The sequence below is a fragment of the Nyctibius grandis genome, chromosome 9, assembly GCF_013368605.1.
Source record: "Nyctibius grandis isolate bNycGra1 chromosome 9, bNycGra1.pri, whole genome shotgun sequence".
NCBI classification, from domain to species: Eukaryota; Metazoa; Chordata; class Aves; order Nyctibiiformes; family Nyctibiidae; genus Nyctibius; species Nyctibius grandis.
This window is the reverse complement of record NC_090666.1, coordinates 36807247-36821869: the sequence shown is the minus strand read 5'-3', so window position 1 is coordinate 36821869 and position 14623 is coordinate 36807247. Positions and strand designations below refer to the sequence as shown.

The following is a 14623-nucleotide window of genomic DNA, read 5'->3' as shown; positions in this document are numbered from 1 at the left end:
TTCTTCCTGATTTCTATTGTTTCCTTAACACATTTCTTGTAATGTTCCAAACCTTTTTGGAACAATGAACCACCATCATATCTCAGACATGCTGACGAAGCACCTGCAGCTCCTCATCAGACTTCTCACCCAAAACCATTGACGCCAGAGGAGCTCAGCGGACAACCTGCAGCCCACTCACCTCGCAGCCCCTGAAAGGTCTGCAGAACCTCTCACCCCTCAGTGAGGACCATTCCCTCACTTCCTGCCTCTCCCAAAACATTCTCCTGAGCAGGGATGTGAGACAACCCTGGGGACTGAGCTGACTATATCTTGACCTTTTCCTCCTCCATCACGATCCCTAGACTTCACCCGGAGCTCGCCTGTGGTACCCATGGCAACACGGGACCTGACAACACACTTCAAACAATCTTCTTGAGGGGAAATTCAAAAACCCTCTTGCATGAACACATCAATCAGGGGGTGGCAAATGCCCCAGTGAGGAGCACCGCCCCGGCGGGCGCTTGGGCCAAGTGCAGTTCCCATGCCCCGGCGCTGCAGACAAAGGGCGGTGCGAGGCGGGCGCCCGGAGCCCGGGACCGCGGTGACAGCCGCCGGGGAGGAGCCAGGCGCGGGCTGCCCCCGGGGGCGGGCGGGGGCAGACGGGGAACTTATAAGAGCCGCGTCCCGCCAGAAGAGCCGGGGCGTGCGTTTGGTGCGGCTGCGAGTGACGGCGCTCGGAGACGCGCGGCGGCAACGACAACAACTCGAGAGCCCAGAGCCGTTCCATGGCTCAGAGCATGGACAACAGCCTCGACAGCCTGGATGTAAGTGCCGGGAGCGGAGCCGGCCGGCGGGACGACAGCGCTGGCTCCCCGCCGCGCTCGCCCATGTGCGCGCTGTTTGCAAACAAAGGTGCCGTCGGCGGGGAGTGCGGGGACGGCCCCGAGCCGCGCCGGGAGCGGGGCCGGCGGCGAGGCGGGGGGCGCGGAGCCGGGCGCCGCGCCGCCTCCTGCTTCCCAGCCCGCCCAACAGCCAGGGTCTGTGGGGCTCGACCCCGAGCTCTGGGCACGCTGCTGCGTGTGGCTGCAGCGCTTCGGACCTTGCTGCAGCCTTGCAGCCACTGCTGGACCCCCGCTTCTTTCCTCGGGCTTTGCTGTCCGGCCGTCAGTTGCAGTGACATGTGGCGCCTTTGTGGGCTGAAAAAGGCCGGTAGAGCAGTTAGAGCCGCGGGAATGATGAGGGGGGAAATAAGCGAGGAAGTTTGGAGTGATCTGACTCCAGGGAATGGCATCCCCCCTGCCCCGGTGCCCGCCCTAACCTCGGGCTGCCGGTGTGCCGGAGCGCGGGGGCCGCCGCGCACGGCGGGGAGCGGCGGCAGCGTCCCGACCTTCCAGGGGCCGCTCTTCTGCCACGGGATCTTGAGAGCAGTTAGGACCGAAGCGGAGATCTCTGGCAAGTGACAACTTATACCCGCAGCGAACACCCGCGTGGAGCTGGTGCGTCCGTGCGTGAGGCGCTGCGGGGTCCCGGGGCCATCCCGCGCCGGGGCCGGGGGTTCCCGGTACAGAGGGCATGAAAACTAAAATCTCAGAACCTGAGGGATTGTACATAGCCAGGTGGCACTCGCCCGCCTGCGCTGCTCTGCAGCGTGGTGGCCAAAACCGTTGGTGGTTTCCTGATGTGCTTTCATGCCCTCACCAGAATTTCGCTTCCTTTTTCCACTGCTGTACTTACTTCAGCAGCCTGGCTACAGCCCAGCACCGCCACTGCACCGCCTGCCCCGCAACCGCAAAGGGTGGGGAACAAAGGGAGGGGAACGTGGCTGGTCGGGATGACCCTCCATGGGGTTTGAGTTCCCCTGCTTAAGGTCACCTCTCTCTTTCTTTTCTTCATGGGTTTTGTTTTTTTCCCCTTGTCTCTGCGTGTGGAGCTGTCAATTGGTTCTCAGCAGGGAATTGTTGCTATTATTTATCCTTTATTACATCAGCCAAGGGTACCTTCTCTATTTCTTCTTGACCCCATCCTCTTAATGAGAAGGGACTTTGGAGCAGCAGAATTTCTGCCTAAGTGTAATTTTCTTTTTATAGCTCTCTGTTGTAAGACTTAAATGCCATGGGTAATACTCTGTGCAGACCATCCTCTCGCATCCAGCACTTCTGGGCTCTTCTACTTGTAGTAGGCATCTGATCAGAGCACTGAAGTGTCCAGAACCAACGGTATTTCTGGGAGTGGCCATTATCTTTCTTTTTCCTTTCATCCCTGGTTACAAGATCTTACTCCTTAGAGAAAGACAAACAAAGTTTTTTAATTAGTTCTTATATATTTTATATATATATATTTTAAAATTGTATTTTTCCATCTGTTTTTCAAAAAGTTTGCCTGTTCATGATGATGGCGACTGTTCAGGCAACTCTTAACATACTGTCATATAGAGTGAGCTTTTGCAGAGGAGCTAACATCTAATTTTTTTTTCTTTTTTTTTTTTTTTTTTAGCTGTCCTCTGGGTTGATCATTGAATTTTCTGATAATGGAACGGATGAGATTGGTTCAGGTGACTATGGAGACTACGGAGAGCCATGCTTTCAGCATGAGAATGCCGATTTCAACCGGATCTTCTTGCCAACAATCTACTCCATCATCTTCCTAACAGGAATAATCGGCAATGGATTGGTTATCATAGTTATGGGCTACCAGAAGAAACAAAGAAGCATGACTGATAAATACAGGCTGCACCTCTCTGTGGCTGACCTCCTTTTCGTCATCACCTTGCCATTCTGGTCTGTGGATGCGGCCATAAGCTGGTACTTCGGGAATGTTCTATGTAAGGCAGTTCATGTCATTTACACAGTCAACCTCTATAGCAGTGTCTTGATTTTGGCCTTTATAAGTTTAGATCGTTACCTGGCAATAGTCCATGCTACCAACAGCCAGCGACCACGAAAGCTGTTGGCTGAGAAGGTGGTGTATGTAGGCGTGTGGCTCCCAGCTGTGCTTTTGACAGTGCCTGATATAATTTTTGCCAGTACTAGTGAAGTAGAAGGGAAGTATCTATGTGATCGCATGTACCCTCATGAAAACTGGCTGATTTCTTTCAGATTTCAGCATATCTTGGTAGGACTTGTCTTGCCTGGTCTGATAATCCTGACGTGCTACTGTATTATAATATCTAAGCTGTCACATTCAAAAGGCCACCAGAAGCGCAAAGCCTTGAAGACAACGGTTATCCTCATCCTCGCCTTCTTTGCCTGCTGGCTGCCGTATTATATCGGCATCAGCATCGACACATTCATCTTGCTAGGAGTCATCAGACATCGTTGCAGCTTGGAGACGATAGTGCATAAATGGATCTCCATAACCGAAGCCCTGGCATTCTTCCACTGTTGCCTGAATCCAATTCTGTATGCCTTCCTGGGTGCCAAATTCAAAACATCAGCACAAAATGCCTTGACATCAGTTAGCAGAGGATCAAGCCTCAAGATTCTTTCAAAAAGCAAACGTGGGGGACATTCTTCTGTTTCTACAGAGTCCGAGTCTTCAAGTTTCCATTCCAGCTAACGCTGCTCCTTGCCATCGTTTTATAAACAGACACTCTGAAGTTTCGCAAGATTTCAGAAAAACAAGACTGACCATAATGTACAGATTTATTTACAGTTGGAATTTTATATTGTTTCTTTTAGTCTCTGTGAAGTTTAATTGACTTATTTATATAAAAAAACTTTCGTATTGATGACAAACTGTCTAGGCAGGTCCTGTGGACAAGTGGTTAGTTCACAAAAGTTTTAGTGCTTGTCTGTATGTATAGATGTGTGAACTAAACACTTCTTGGTTGTAGCAAGTGACTGTTAAAAGTTTAGAAAATATTTCTCTGTTGTTTATATGTAAATGTTTTCAGTGTTGCTGTTAAATTCCTAAAAATTTTGACTGGAGTTTTTTACCTTACTACAAGATGTTTGGTTTACAATAGCTTAACTCTGCTGTAGAAATGGCACTTATAACCAAAGCCTCCTCTGTTATATGCTAGGGTTTTTTTCCCGATTCTCAGTAATTGATGGTTTGCAAAATTGTCTGTTCAAGGTAAATAAAAGTCTATGACAAAAAGTTATTTTGAGTGGTATTTTCATTTCTGGTTAAATGTTTTTCTCAGTGCTTTTATTTACAGTTCTCAATGCACAATAATTTGTTTGAAAATTGCCAGGCTCTTGTATGAAAAGCAGGAAAATGAGTTTCAGTACATGCTGATTATTCAGTTGACACCTGTGAGTTCTAAAAGTCATTTGTTTTTTTCACCAGAATACATTTACTGCAGTTAACATTATCTTTAGAATGACTTAAACTATCACTTTAATCAAAGAACTTTTGAGGTCAAAATATCTCCAAATGAAAATCAATCTATTTAAGCAATTGCTAAAGTTTACAGCCTCCTAGGAGTCAAACTAAGATTACTGCATGTGACTAATCTTTATGCCATGCATATAAAGTCAATCCTACATTACTTCTGCCTTTTGCTGTTCTTCTAAATTTAGTTTCTCATGGTAATAGTAATCAAAAGTAGTTGAATCAAAGCCATTTTGCTATTTGACATTGCATTTGGACTAGAAATAAAGTTATTGGTGCATCTCCTCTGTGGAAGATAAGTGGGTTTTCTCTATGGAGCTTTCCCTACCCTGTCTACATCCAGATTTTCTTAAGATAATATACTATAATCTTCTTAACATTCTTTTTAAAAATCCAGAATGGATTCTTTTAAAAAATATTCTTTTTAGTAGTAACCAGCCAGACTATAGGATTTCCAGTAATTAATGTTGAAATCTTATTTATCTTAGTCATATCTTCATGTTAGTAGAGTGCATTCAAAAGTAATGAAAACCCAAGAGGACCGAGCTTTTGAGAATATTAGTATGTTCCTACATTAAAAAAACAAACACAACTGTTACTGATCTATAAATAATTAACAGCTTGGAAGTCAAAAAAAGCAAAAAAATAAATACCTACTAGTCACACAGAACTGAAAAAATCAGCATGGCTATTTCAATTATATTACCCAGAAAGAATGTTTTCACAATCACTGCACCCTTGTGATTTTGTGGAGCATATACCACTATGTTAAACTCTACATTAAATTGCATGTTTCATTTTAGATATTTTCACAAATACAAGACTTTCTGTTTTAAACTTCCCTCCTCCTCTCCAGTCTGCAACTTTGGCTGCATCCTGCACACTTTTTCCTTTGCAATGATGCTAGTAGTCATCCAATTCTATGTTGAGCAGATTCAGTTTGCTGAACCAGCATAAAACTAACCTGGCAGGGAAAACCCCCAATTTTCCAGCAATGTAGTGAATTGAATGAGCTCAATGAGGAATCCAACAAGAACAAGAGTGCAAGACTGTAACCTGGAGGCAGGCCCAGAGAGGGAAAAGTGAGATAAAAGGAAGAGGAAGCAGGTCACCCCTTTTAGCAACTACACTTAGATCAGTTCAAGTCTAATGTATATCTTCACTCAACATAATGTACATTAACAAGAAAAAAAGATGCATCCTCAAGGAACAAAAGGTCTCACTTTCATCAAGTTGTTCCTTGTTAGCAGAGTTGAGAAATGAGGAAAACGTGGTAACTCCTTAAAAGGTTTATTTTTGTTGTTCCTTTGCATGTTTTCTTAATTTAGTGAGGGTTTTCCCGTGAAGAATTTGTTGTTCTAAATGATTCTGATTTCCACCCCAGCCCAATCAATCACTGTGACTTAATTGCACTTATAAAATACTTATTGGCTATCAACACACTGCTGCTTATTTGTTGAGGAAATGTTTAGAGCCCTCTAGCATTAACTTAGATTATTCCCGTTGTACTTCACAGTCAGCCAACTGTTACCTCAAGCAGAGAGTTAGCAGGGAAGAGGGTTCAAGACAGAATAAACTCAGCAGTCCGTGTTACTGCCAAAGACCACTAAAAGGACACTTTAAACAAACAACAGAAAGCATTTGTGTAGAAAATAAATTAGCAAAATTAAAACATAACCCATGCCCCAGAGGGATGAGACCTACATTAGTTTTATAAAACTGCCATTGTTTTCAGTAGAATTAGTGAAACTATGGATAGAAGGATGTCTTGAAAAGGGGTTGCAAGATCATTGGGGTTTTGCTCCAGCAAGGAAAGTGAGTCAAAAGCCACATCGTTTATTTTTAAATTACTTTATATATCTATAAATATGAATATAACATGTATTTGTGCTGTTTACAGAGCAAATATTTGCAAATTGAATTAAGTTGTCATGAAGAAACATAGTAAGAAATTATGAAACCTGTTCTGTCCTTTTGCCTCTGAGTAAGTCAGAGCAAATCAAGCAAATTTCTCCCAAAGCCACTGAGCTATTCCAAATATACCATGTTGGTAAAAAATATGAGTTTATTCCCCTTTAAAACAAAATCACTTTCAGGCTGATTTTTGTTGAGGCTGTAACTTTTCTACATCTTTGTGAGTCAAAAGTAGTCCCAGTAAATGCACCTCTCAAAGTGTAAATTCAGTAACAAAGGTGAATAGACCTAATTTTGTAATTCATATATCGAACAAGTCCACATACATCAAGAACCTTCCAAAGTTTTCAAAGAGACATTCCAAGTCTTTTTCCAAATTATTCCTCTCTAGTGTACAGAATAGTCATAATGACATTCTTCAAGACATACACAATACATAGTCTCAGCATTTTCTTGATATCATAAAATAATAGCTGTTCCCAAGTAATTTTAAATATGCAACTCGATGCAGAACAGAAAACAAATGTGAGTACCTGTGAGTACTGGTTACAAACCGGTTAAAAATGTTATGTGGTAATTTAAAAGATTTATAATGTGTTTACAAAGACATTAGATACATTATAATGTATTTACAAAGTCTCTTTCCACAGAATTCAGGCACTAAGTATTTTGCCATGGTTGTTACAACGTGCTAACAGCAATGCTGGCCTAAAACACGGAGATTCACCTAATACTATAATGCACACATTTGAGTGCTGAAGATTAGTTAGAAATCCTTTGGATCACACAAGGCTAAACCAAGAACAGAACATGTACATTAACTTAACTTTTGCTTCCTCTGAAATGCTGTTTGGAAGTAAAGTTAGAATACTTAAAGCAGTGGGATAAAATTACATTATAATCCATTATTTGTATGGTATATTTTTACTCTGCCTAATCAGGTTGTACAGAGTTCACGTTAGAGGAGCATGTGAAAAGATGAGTGGTGGTAGCGAGGGTGTCAGAGCTAATGTATGCAGGCTACACAGGGCAGTGAGTAAGGTGGAGTTTCTTGCTTTTTCTTGGCTAGTCTTATGACACAATCATTATACAGGGGGTTCAACTTCTATGCATATACATAAATCAAAACAAAATCACCATGAAAATAAAAAGGAAGTAGCAGTAATAACACGGAGCCATTCATACAAATGAATGGTTTATCTTGTGATGGTTGAGCTCTAGTTGGACAATGTACAAAGTGACCACCTCTAGATGTTTGGTTGAAAAGGCCATTTTTTATATTGTTTGGGAAAGGAAACAGCATGACGAGGAAGTACTTCCTTGATCCAGGCATGCCTCCAAAATCCCCTAACAATGGAGTATTCTCATATTCTCATAGTGCTGAAACTTAGGAAACACTTAAGCAGATAGGGCACCAGAGTTTTTGCTCAAAGGATGCCACTCCCACACTTTATGTTTTGAAAGAGCTCTACAGACTCTTTTTCACAGCCATAAATCACATGTCAATTGAAATTACATGAGCACTGGGATTATTTCTCATAAAGAAGGTCCATGTTTCTTAAAATCTTTTCTCTTTATGCAACAAATTTTCTGTTACTGTTTTAATTTTCTCCGAAAATCTTTAATCTGTAACAGGATGAAGTTTAAAGATCATTTGTTTTAACATAAACTCTGTTACTATCTTCCCACCATTCTAGTTCTAACAGGACATAGAATAAAACAATGCTATGCTTATTGTTTTTGAAAAGGTATTTTGATAGCAGTTGATTATAAGCATACTTTGTGTTTATTTATATATATTTTTAACATAAATATATCTACATATATATAATTATATAGATTATAAGCACCATTTTCAGTTGTTGATACAAGTGATCCAGGCTCCAGCACAGCTACTACTGACTTCAGAGGAGTTAGGATTCACTACAGATGTAGTAGATATTGATTAAAATTCCTATTTTCTTAAAAGGACAAGTGGCTTCAGTGACAAACTCCCACAGAATTCAGAGAGAGCAGGGTACCTAAAGAATTATGCTTCCTAAAGTGTAAAACCTTATAGCCCAAATCAATTAGAAATGAAGATTATGAGATCCTCTGATTTCAGCTGCAGTCAGAGATCTACAAGAAATAAAATCTTTCGGTAGGGAGCAGGTGGAATTGCTCTGCTGAATGTAACAGAAATAAATTTCCAGCAAAATGGTTTTCTCTTACTGAAGGCATGCAAGCTTTGCATGCCCAGCTATCAACAGCCTGACAGTAATCTGTCTTCAGTGGCATAGTGTTTGAAAGAAACGGGTCAACATTTTAAATATCCTTATCTTTCGGAATTCACACCAGGAACAGATTCTCACCACACAAACATGTCAAACTAAGTAGAAATTATGAGGGATTTTTTGAAGGGTTACATTGTGAAGAGTTCTTTGGCTTCTGTTTTGGTTTGGGTTGGGTTGGGTTTGGGGTTTTTTGCTGTTGTGCTGCCTTTTGTTTCTACCATCCTCTTCTCACAGCTTCTATTCTACTTAACTTTTCCTTTAAAAATATACCTTTATAGGATTTTTAATGGCTCTGTTCTGTTAAGACTACAAGCAATATCCCGGACAAGTAAGAAAAAGTAAAGAGGGACTGTTCAAAGAAAAAATACAGCCTTCACAACAGTTTCTGTGTCTTCTTGTGTGCATTTCCCTTCCAACATCTGTTTTTCTTTAGCCAAAAGATAAATGACTTCTATATCGTATGAAAAGCTTGAACTTTTTTGAAAGTTTGGTTTTATTCTCAAGTTTCTTAAAGTGCAAACACAGCCCACGTTTGTTTACTTTCTTGGTTCTTTCCTGTTCAGCACTCCACAATCAGTCAGATCTCCCAAAGAGAGGTCTGGATAAGAAAGGCTGAGGGGACCCCTTACCTGCTTGTCAGTGTCATCACTGACGCCAACACGACTACAAGAACATGGGCTGTCCATAAATTTACTCTCACTACTGATGCACTCTGCAAGGCTACAACAAGACCAGACAACAATAATGATCACTGGTAATACTCCTAATGTACCACCTTGCCAAAGGTGAGCATGACACTCCTCAACAGACATAATACAAAATAAACCTGAAAAGTTCAAATAGAACATCTTTCCTTAACCCTCCTTTCACAACTGCTCAGCCTTTTATTGGCCATCCCACTTGCCACCTTTCTTATGGTTACTCCTTTTCAATAGTGCCCCCCTCTTAGGCTAATATTTGCTTTCTTTTCTTTGGGAAAAATATATAATATTTAAAATATCTTTAAAAACACTCATTCTGCCAACTCTGTCTACGTGAGCTCACCAAAGAGAGAAAAGTTGGTATGCTCTGTAGTAGAAGACCAAACCAGGACCTCAGTTTCCACAGATCAACTCCATCTCTCAAATCTGTGGAAAGTAAGAGAGTAGTTCTGGGTTTTTATAGACATGTTTTAATGTGACAGCAACGGATATGTCTTGTCAATATTAAGTGCATTGCAAGCCTGAAATCTATTATTCCTGTTCTTTGGAGGAGGAATTACATCTTTTATACGAGTGTTAAGTGCACTGTTGCAACTCAGTGAAGTAAGGCATTGATAAGAGAAGCTCGAGTCTCCAACACGAATAAAAGAGAAGAAGGTATTACTGTACAAGGGCATGGTTTCGTGTTAGATTTAACTTGACCGCAAAGTAGATTTAATAAGTTCCTGTCCTACCCTACCCCTTAGTATTTACTACCTTCCTTTCCATGGCCTTTCAGGTCATGCCCCCCACTTCCCTTTGCTTGCTCTCTTTCTCCCCAGCCCCATTGTGGAGATTCTTTTAACAGTGCTGTCCTGCATGGCACTGGGCACTCAAGGCACTGGCACAAGGTGACTGCACTGAGATGATCTATTAAGCAGCAGGACCAAAAAGGATAGTCTCACACCCCACAGTCCCCTTCCTTCTCTCCTTTACTCTTAACTAAACATACCCCTCCACCTCTGCTGCTCATGTGACTCCTTGCCAAGCCAGTTCAGCTCTTGAAGACTGGAGTTTTACAGGAATTTGGAGCAATCTAACTTCCTCTGCTGGGAAGGTCTTCAGCCTCCCTCCCTTCCTCTTCTAATCCTTTTATTTGATATCAATACTCTCCAGTTCTTAGTCCTGTGGACCTGTCTCCTGCTGTGCATTATCTATTGAATCAGTCAGTCTTTCTTTTGAACAGATTTAATTGACTAAATAGATAGACAGTATCTATTTTTTTCTAATTTATTTTGTACTGTTTTAATGAAGTTAGTCAGCTCGGAAATAGGGCTGACTACATCCAAGATAAAAAAATACGCAGTCAGGCACATGGCTCAGCAAAGAAAGAAAAGTTGTAACACAGACTTTTTTGCACTTTTGCTTTCAGCAGCAATGAGCTCTTAAGTTGACTCCCTGTATTTGTGAAGCCCACCAGCCACAGAAAATGAACCAACAAAATAAAGTTAATAGATTTCAGCCAACATAGTGAACTGAATTGGCTCACTAAGAAGTCAAAAGCTGGAGCAACTGCAAGAGTGAGGGTGGAATCATGCACCTGGAAGCTGTTTGGGGAGCAAGGAAGTGGGACCCTGTCTTTTGGGAGCAGCAAGCTGTTAGACGGGTTCAGCTATCTTGTCAAAACTTCCTTAAGTAAACAGCCAAACTGTTAAACAAACAGAAACCAGTTCTCAGGTAGAGGGTAAGAGGTTGAAAAGGTATGGAGAGAATAGATGCCCCTCTGCAAGGGAAGTGAGCCCTGCTTCCTCCGTAACCAAAATAGGATTACCTGTTGACTATATGACCATGGTCATGCAGAGGATTCTTCTCTGAAACAAGGCTCAAGAAAGAGGTCTTGACGAGCAGTATTTTAAACTAAAGACATGTAATAGCGTGATTAATCATGTTCTTGATTATAACTTATATTGTTCATCAGATTTAATGTAGCTATTTGTTAAGACACACTGTAAATCTACATTCATATAAATAGACCACAGGACTTTTTGAATGTGATAGATGTTTGTATGATTTTTAAAAGCAGAATCCTTGAAAAGTAGAGAGCAGGTTTTATCCTATTTAACAGCCACACAATTTTAATAGGGCTTCCTATTAAAAAGAAAAAAAACACAAAGCATTTAGTTTAAATGTTATGCTGTGACTCTCTCCTTATAATTAACCTATCAACTAATGAAAGAAGAAATTGCCTCTTGGTACAAAATCTGCTTGGGAAATAACATTTGATCCCTGCCTCAAATGCAAACTTAGTTCCATGGAAGAAATGTAGTCAGCTCAGTTATGTTGTAGCCAAACTAAATATGCTCACATTGTACAGTCTGAATGTGTGGAGCTATATGGCTCTTTTAATACTCTGCAATGAAGGGGAGAGGCTGGCAACTGCATGAATATTCAGTGTAGTGTCCACCAATCCAACAGTCTAACCATACTTCAGCTCAGAGAATAAGCAGTCAACAGAGCCACAAACCCTTGAATCTACTCATTATTGCTTCTTCCTACAAGCTAATATGGAGGAATTATTAAGAAACTTTGCCCCCTCATCAAGCACTTTGTGGGGACTCTGTAATTAAAACTGTGACAGCTGAAGGATACAAGATCCTTTGTCTGTGATATTTAAGAACCACTCTGCTACCCAGGTGCTTGAAAGAGATCCTGTTCATTCATTCACCAGTTTCAGTAACAATTAAAAATCAGAACAAAGATTTTTTTTATCTCTTTAGAATACTTTCAGTTTCTAAAGGTAATCCATTTTAAAATCCTCTGTTCTTAGTACCACACACTTTACATGTACTCTTTCAGTTGCTGGCCAAACTGGGGCCCGTTATGTCCTCTATAAGCTGTGCCCTGCAAGGAAAATGAAAGTACATCTACCTGAACTGGAACATGGGATTGAAATGCTGAGGTTACACTGACTGAGCTGACAGTGGTACCGTTTGGTGATAGTAACCGAGATCAGAAAGCAATGCAGCCAGAGAAGCAGCTGTGATTACCTGTCCCTTTATCCATCCTGACTGTCCTGACCACTGGGCTATAGAATTAGTCTCTCTCTGACTCAGTGAATATTTATTTATGCAAAGTTAAACACTTTCAAAAGGACTCACAAGACAAAAGCACCCCACCAAATACAATAGCGTGGTGATTAAGCACCCTCCCAGGAGAGAGTGGCTCTCTGAGACTGCAAGGAAACCCGAGATTTTGCACCGATGTCCCTTGACAAGGGACATTGTTTTTGCAAGAGGGCTCCTCCTCCTGCTCTTCAGTGTTTTGTAGAGGATTAAGTGTGCGTTTAAAAAAGCACCTATGGGAGTACACATTGTCCTTTGAAAAACTGAGAAGTGCTTTCTTTATGGTTTCTGCTGCGCGTTAGGCAGATCTACTTTGTCATTTGGCACTATCAAGTCTGAAACGGTTCTGTACATTAACAGCAGTAGGTATTTAGGTACGTAAATCTGCTAGAAATCGATAAAAGTTTTTTAAAATTTAAGTTTAGATTTAAGTGTCCATATCATTTGTAGAAATGTAAATTTGTCTTGTAAATCTAGCTGTCAGTAAGTGGAGTCTAGAACACTACAGAACCCGTCCCACAAAATAGAACTGTAGATTATGCTCATACATCAGTAATTCAAGCTCTACACCAGAAATAACACAGCTACAACATGTTTTCCTCCTTACTCTTTTCACAAACTCGATAAACGAATGGACAGCTCATCCTAACGAGCTCTTCAGCCACTGAGGTACACTTAATCCTGAATCAGCAAAACCTGATAATAACTCTCAGCTGCTTGAAATTGAATTATTTTCTGATGACTGGACTTAATCCAACCAAAGGTCAGTAGAAACAAAAAATGCTGCCAGCTCAGGACTTAATGATATGTTCTTACCTCTGTAGACCTATGATTTCTTTAGATACCTACAAGGTCATGTCAATCCTAATGTCTCCCAGTTTTATGAATGCAACCATAAGCCCCTTTTAAATTAGATTACAAATTATTATTATAACTCTAAATCAAGGGAAAGGCTCACCATTTTCCCTAACTGGAAAGACTAATTTAATTATAATTCTTTTCTTTCCAGATGTTTTGTATTTATTCCATTACATTACAGTAGATAGTCAGGGTTTATGGAAAGAAACAGTTAATTGTTTACGACTTGGAAAGGATGAGAAATTAGTTCACATATGCTGGTGTAGCCATACTTCAGCCACACTTATATTGTTTTTGAACTGCAGGTATCTTCATATACAGTACATGATGGTTTCACTTCTAATTTACAGTAGCTGAGAAGACCATGTAACTGGATAACTTATGCTTTTCTAACATTTTTTAAAGATCTTATTCCGTCCAAAACAGGCAAATGATAAAACTGTCTGAAGTAAAAAGCTAATAATTCAAGATTTACAAGTCAGTGCCACAAAGTGGAAAATGGTTAATGTATTCAATATCCCAGTGTAATTTTGCACTGAATTAACATAAATTGACATAGCCTCTGAAGTGACTCTTGTCAACAAACTCACCTTGCCTTATTAAAATCATTGCTGTATCTAAATTATTTTTGTTTGTCAAAAATAGGTACCTTTCCAAATATTAAATAGGCCAAATCTATATTCTGTGGAGCTTTGCTTAATCCAGTATTTAATTATTTATTAGATATCAAATGTATAACATCTGTGTAAGAAGGTTGACATATGTTAGGACCTTTGACTTTGATATACAAAAACTGTCTGCTGAGTTAGGAATCTCTCTATAAATTAATTAGATAAACATGAATATAGCATGTATATTCTTCTAAGTCTTTTCTTCCCTAGAGATGAGGATAATACTTATGCAAAGAACACAAGACTGAATGTATGAACGGTTCCCTTTTGTCTTTGAATTAACAAGGTTACACTTTATGCCTTCGTAACTTTTTAGCAGATAGCTTTCACAGTTTAAGGATTTCACAGTCTAAAGGTTAATTCTTCTCTCTTAAGATGTTTCTGAGACTCTGTCAATATTATAGAAAATGACACCACTATAACTACCTAGATTTTGTTTCATTGGTATAAATTCTGCAGGTAAGGCCTCAAGTAAGAACATTATTCTGGAAAGACACATTGTCTTCTTCATTCATACACACATGCGCACAGGTATACACACACAAACACAAATCCAACTGATTATGTTTTGGGTTGTAATCTTATATTTTGATAGGAAAACTTCAATTTCATTTATCTGCTTGTCTGTACTTTTGAGTTAGAACCCTTCTAAAACTTGCTTGCTCAGTTGCTTATCATTCCACTATATAATAAAAAAACATTTTCCCTAATATTCCCTAGAAAGTGGAGCCTACTGCTTATACAAAGGTTATTTTTTTTTCTCAGCTAGATACAAAATGTAGTCCTTT

The 14623-nt window shown here is 40.4% G+C and overlaps 1 protein-coding gene across 1 annotated transcript; it reads left to right on the top strand.

Annotated features, from left to right (window-relative positions):
- The first annotated feature begins 705 nt into the window (after positions 1 to 705).
- CXCR4 (C-X-C motif chemokine receptor 4) lies at positions 706 to 4023 on the top strand. The gene is made up of 2 exons (XM_068407996.1): positions 706 to 806; positions 2476 to 4023. The coding sequence occupies exons 1-2, from the start codon at positions 768 to 770 to the stop codon at positions 3535 to 3537; spliced, it is 1101 nt and encodes a 366-aa protein (XP_068264097.1). The 5' UTR covers positions 706 to 767; the 3' UTR covers positions 3538 to 4023.
- Positions 4024 to 14623: the final 10600 nt, after the last annotated feature.

What these genes read in the sequence shown, in the direction of transcription:
- CXCR4 (XM_068407996.1), top strand. Translation starts at nt 768, where the DNA reads ATGGCTCAGAGCATGGACAACAGCCTCGACAGCCTGGAT. An exon ending in ACAGCCTCGACAGCCTGGAT is followed by an intron (nt 807 to 2,475) that starts GTAAGTGCCGGG and finishes TTTTTTTTTTAG; the next exon opens with CTGTCCTCTGGGTTGATCAT.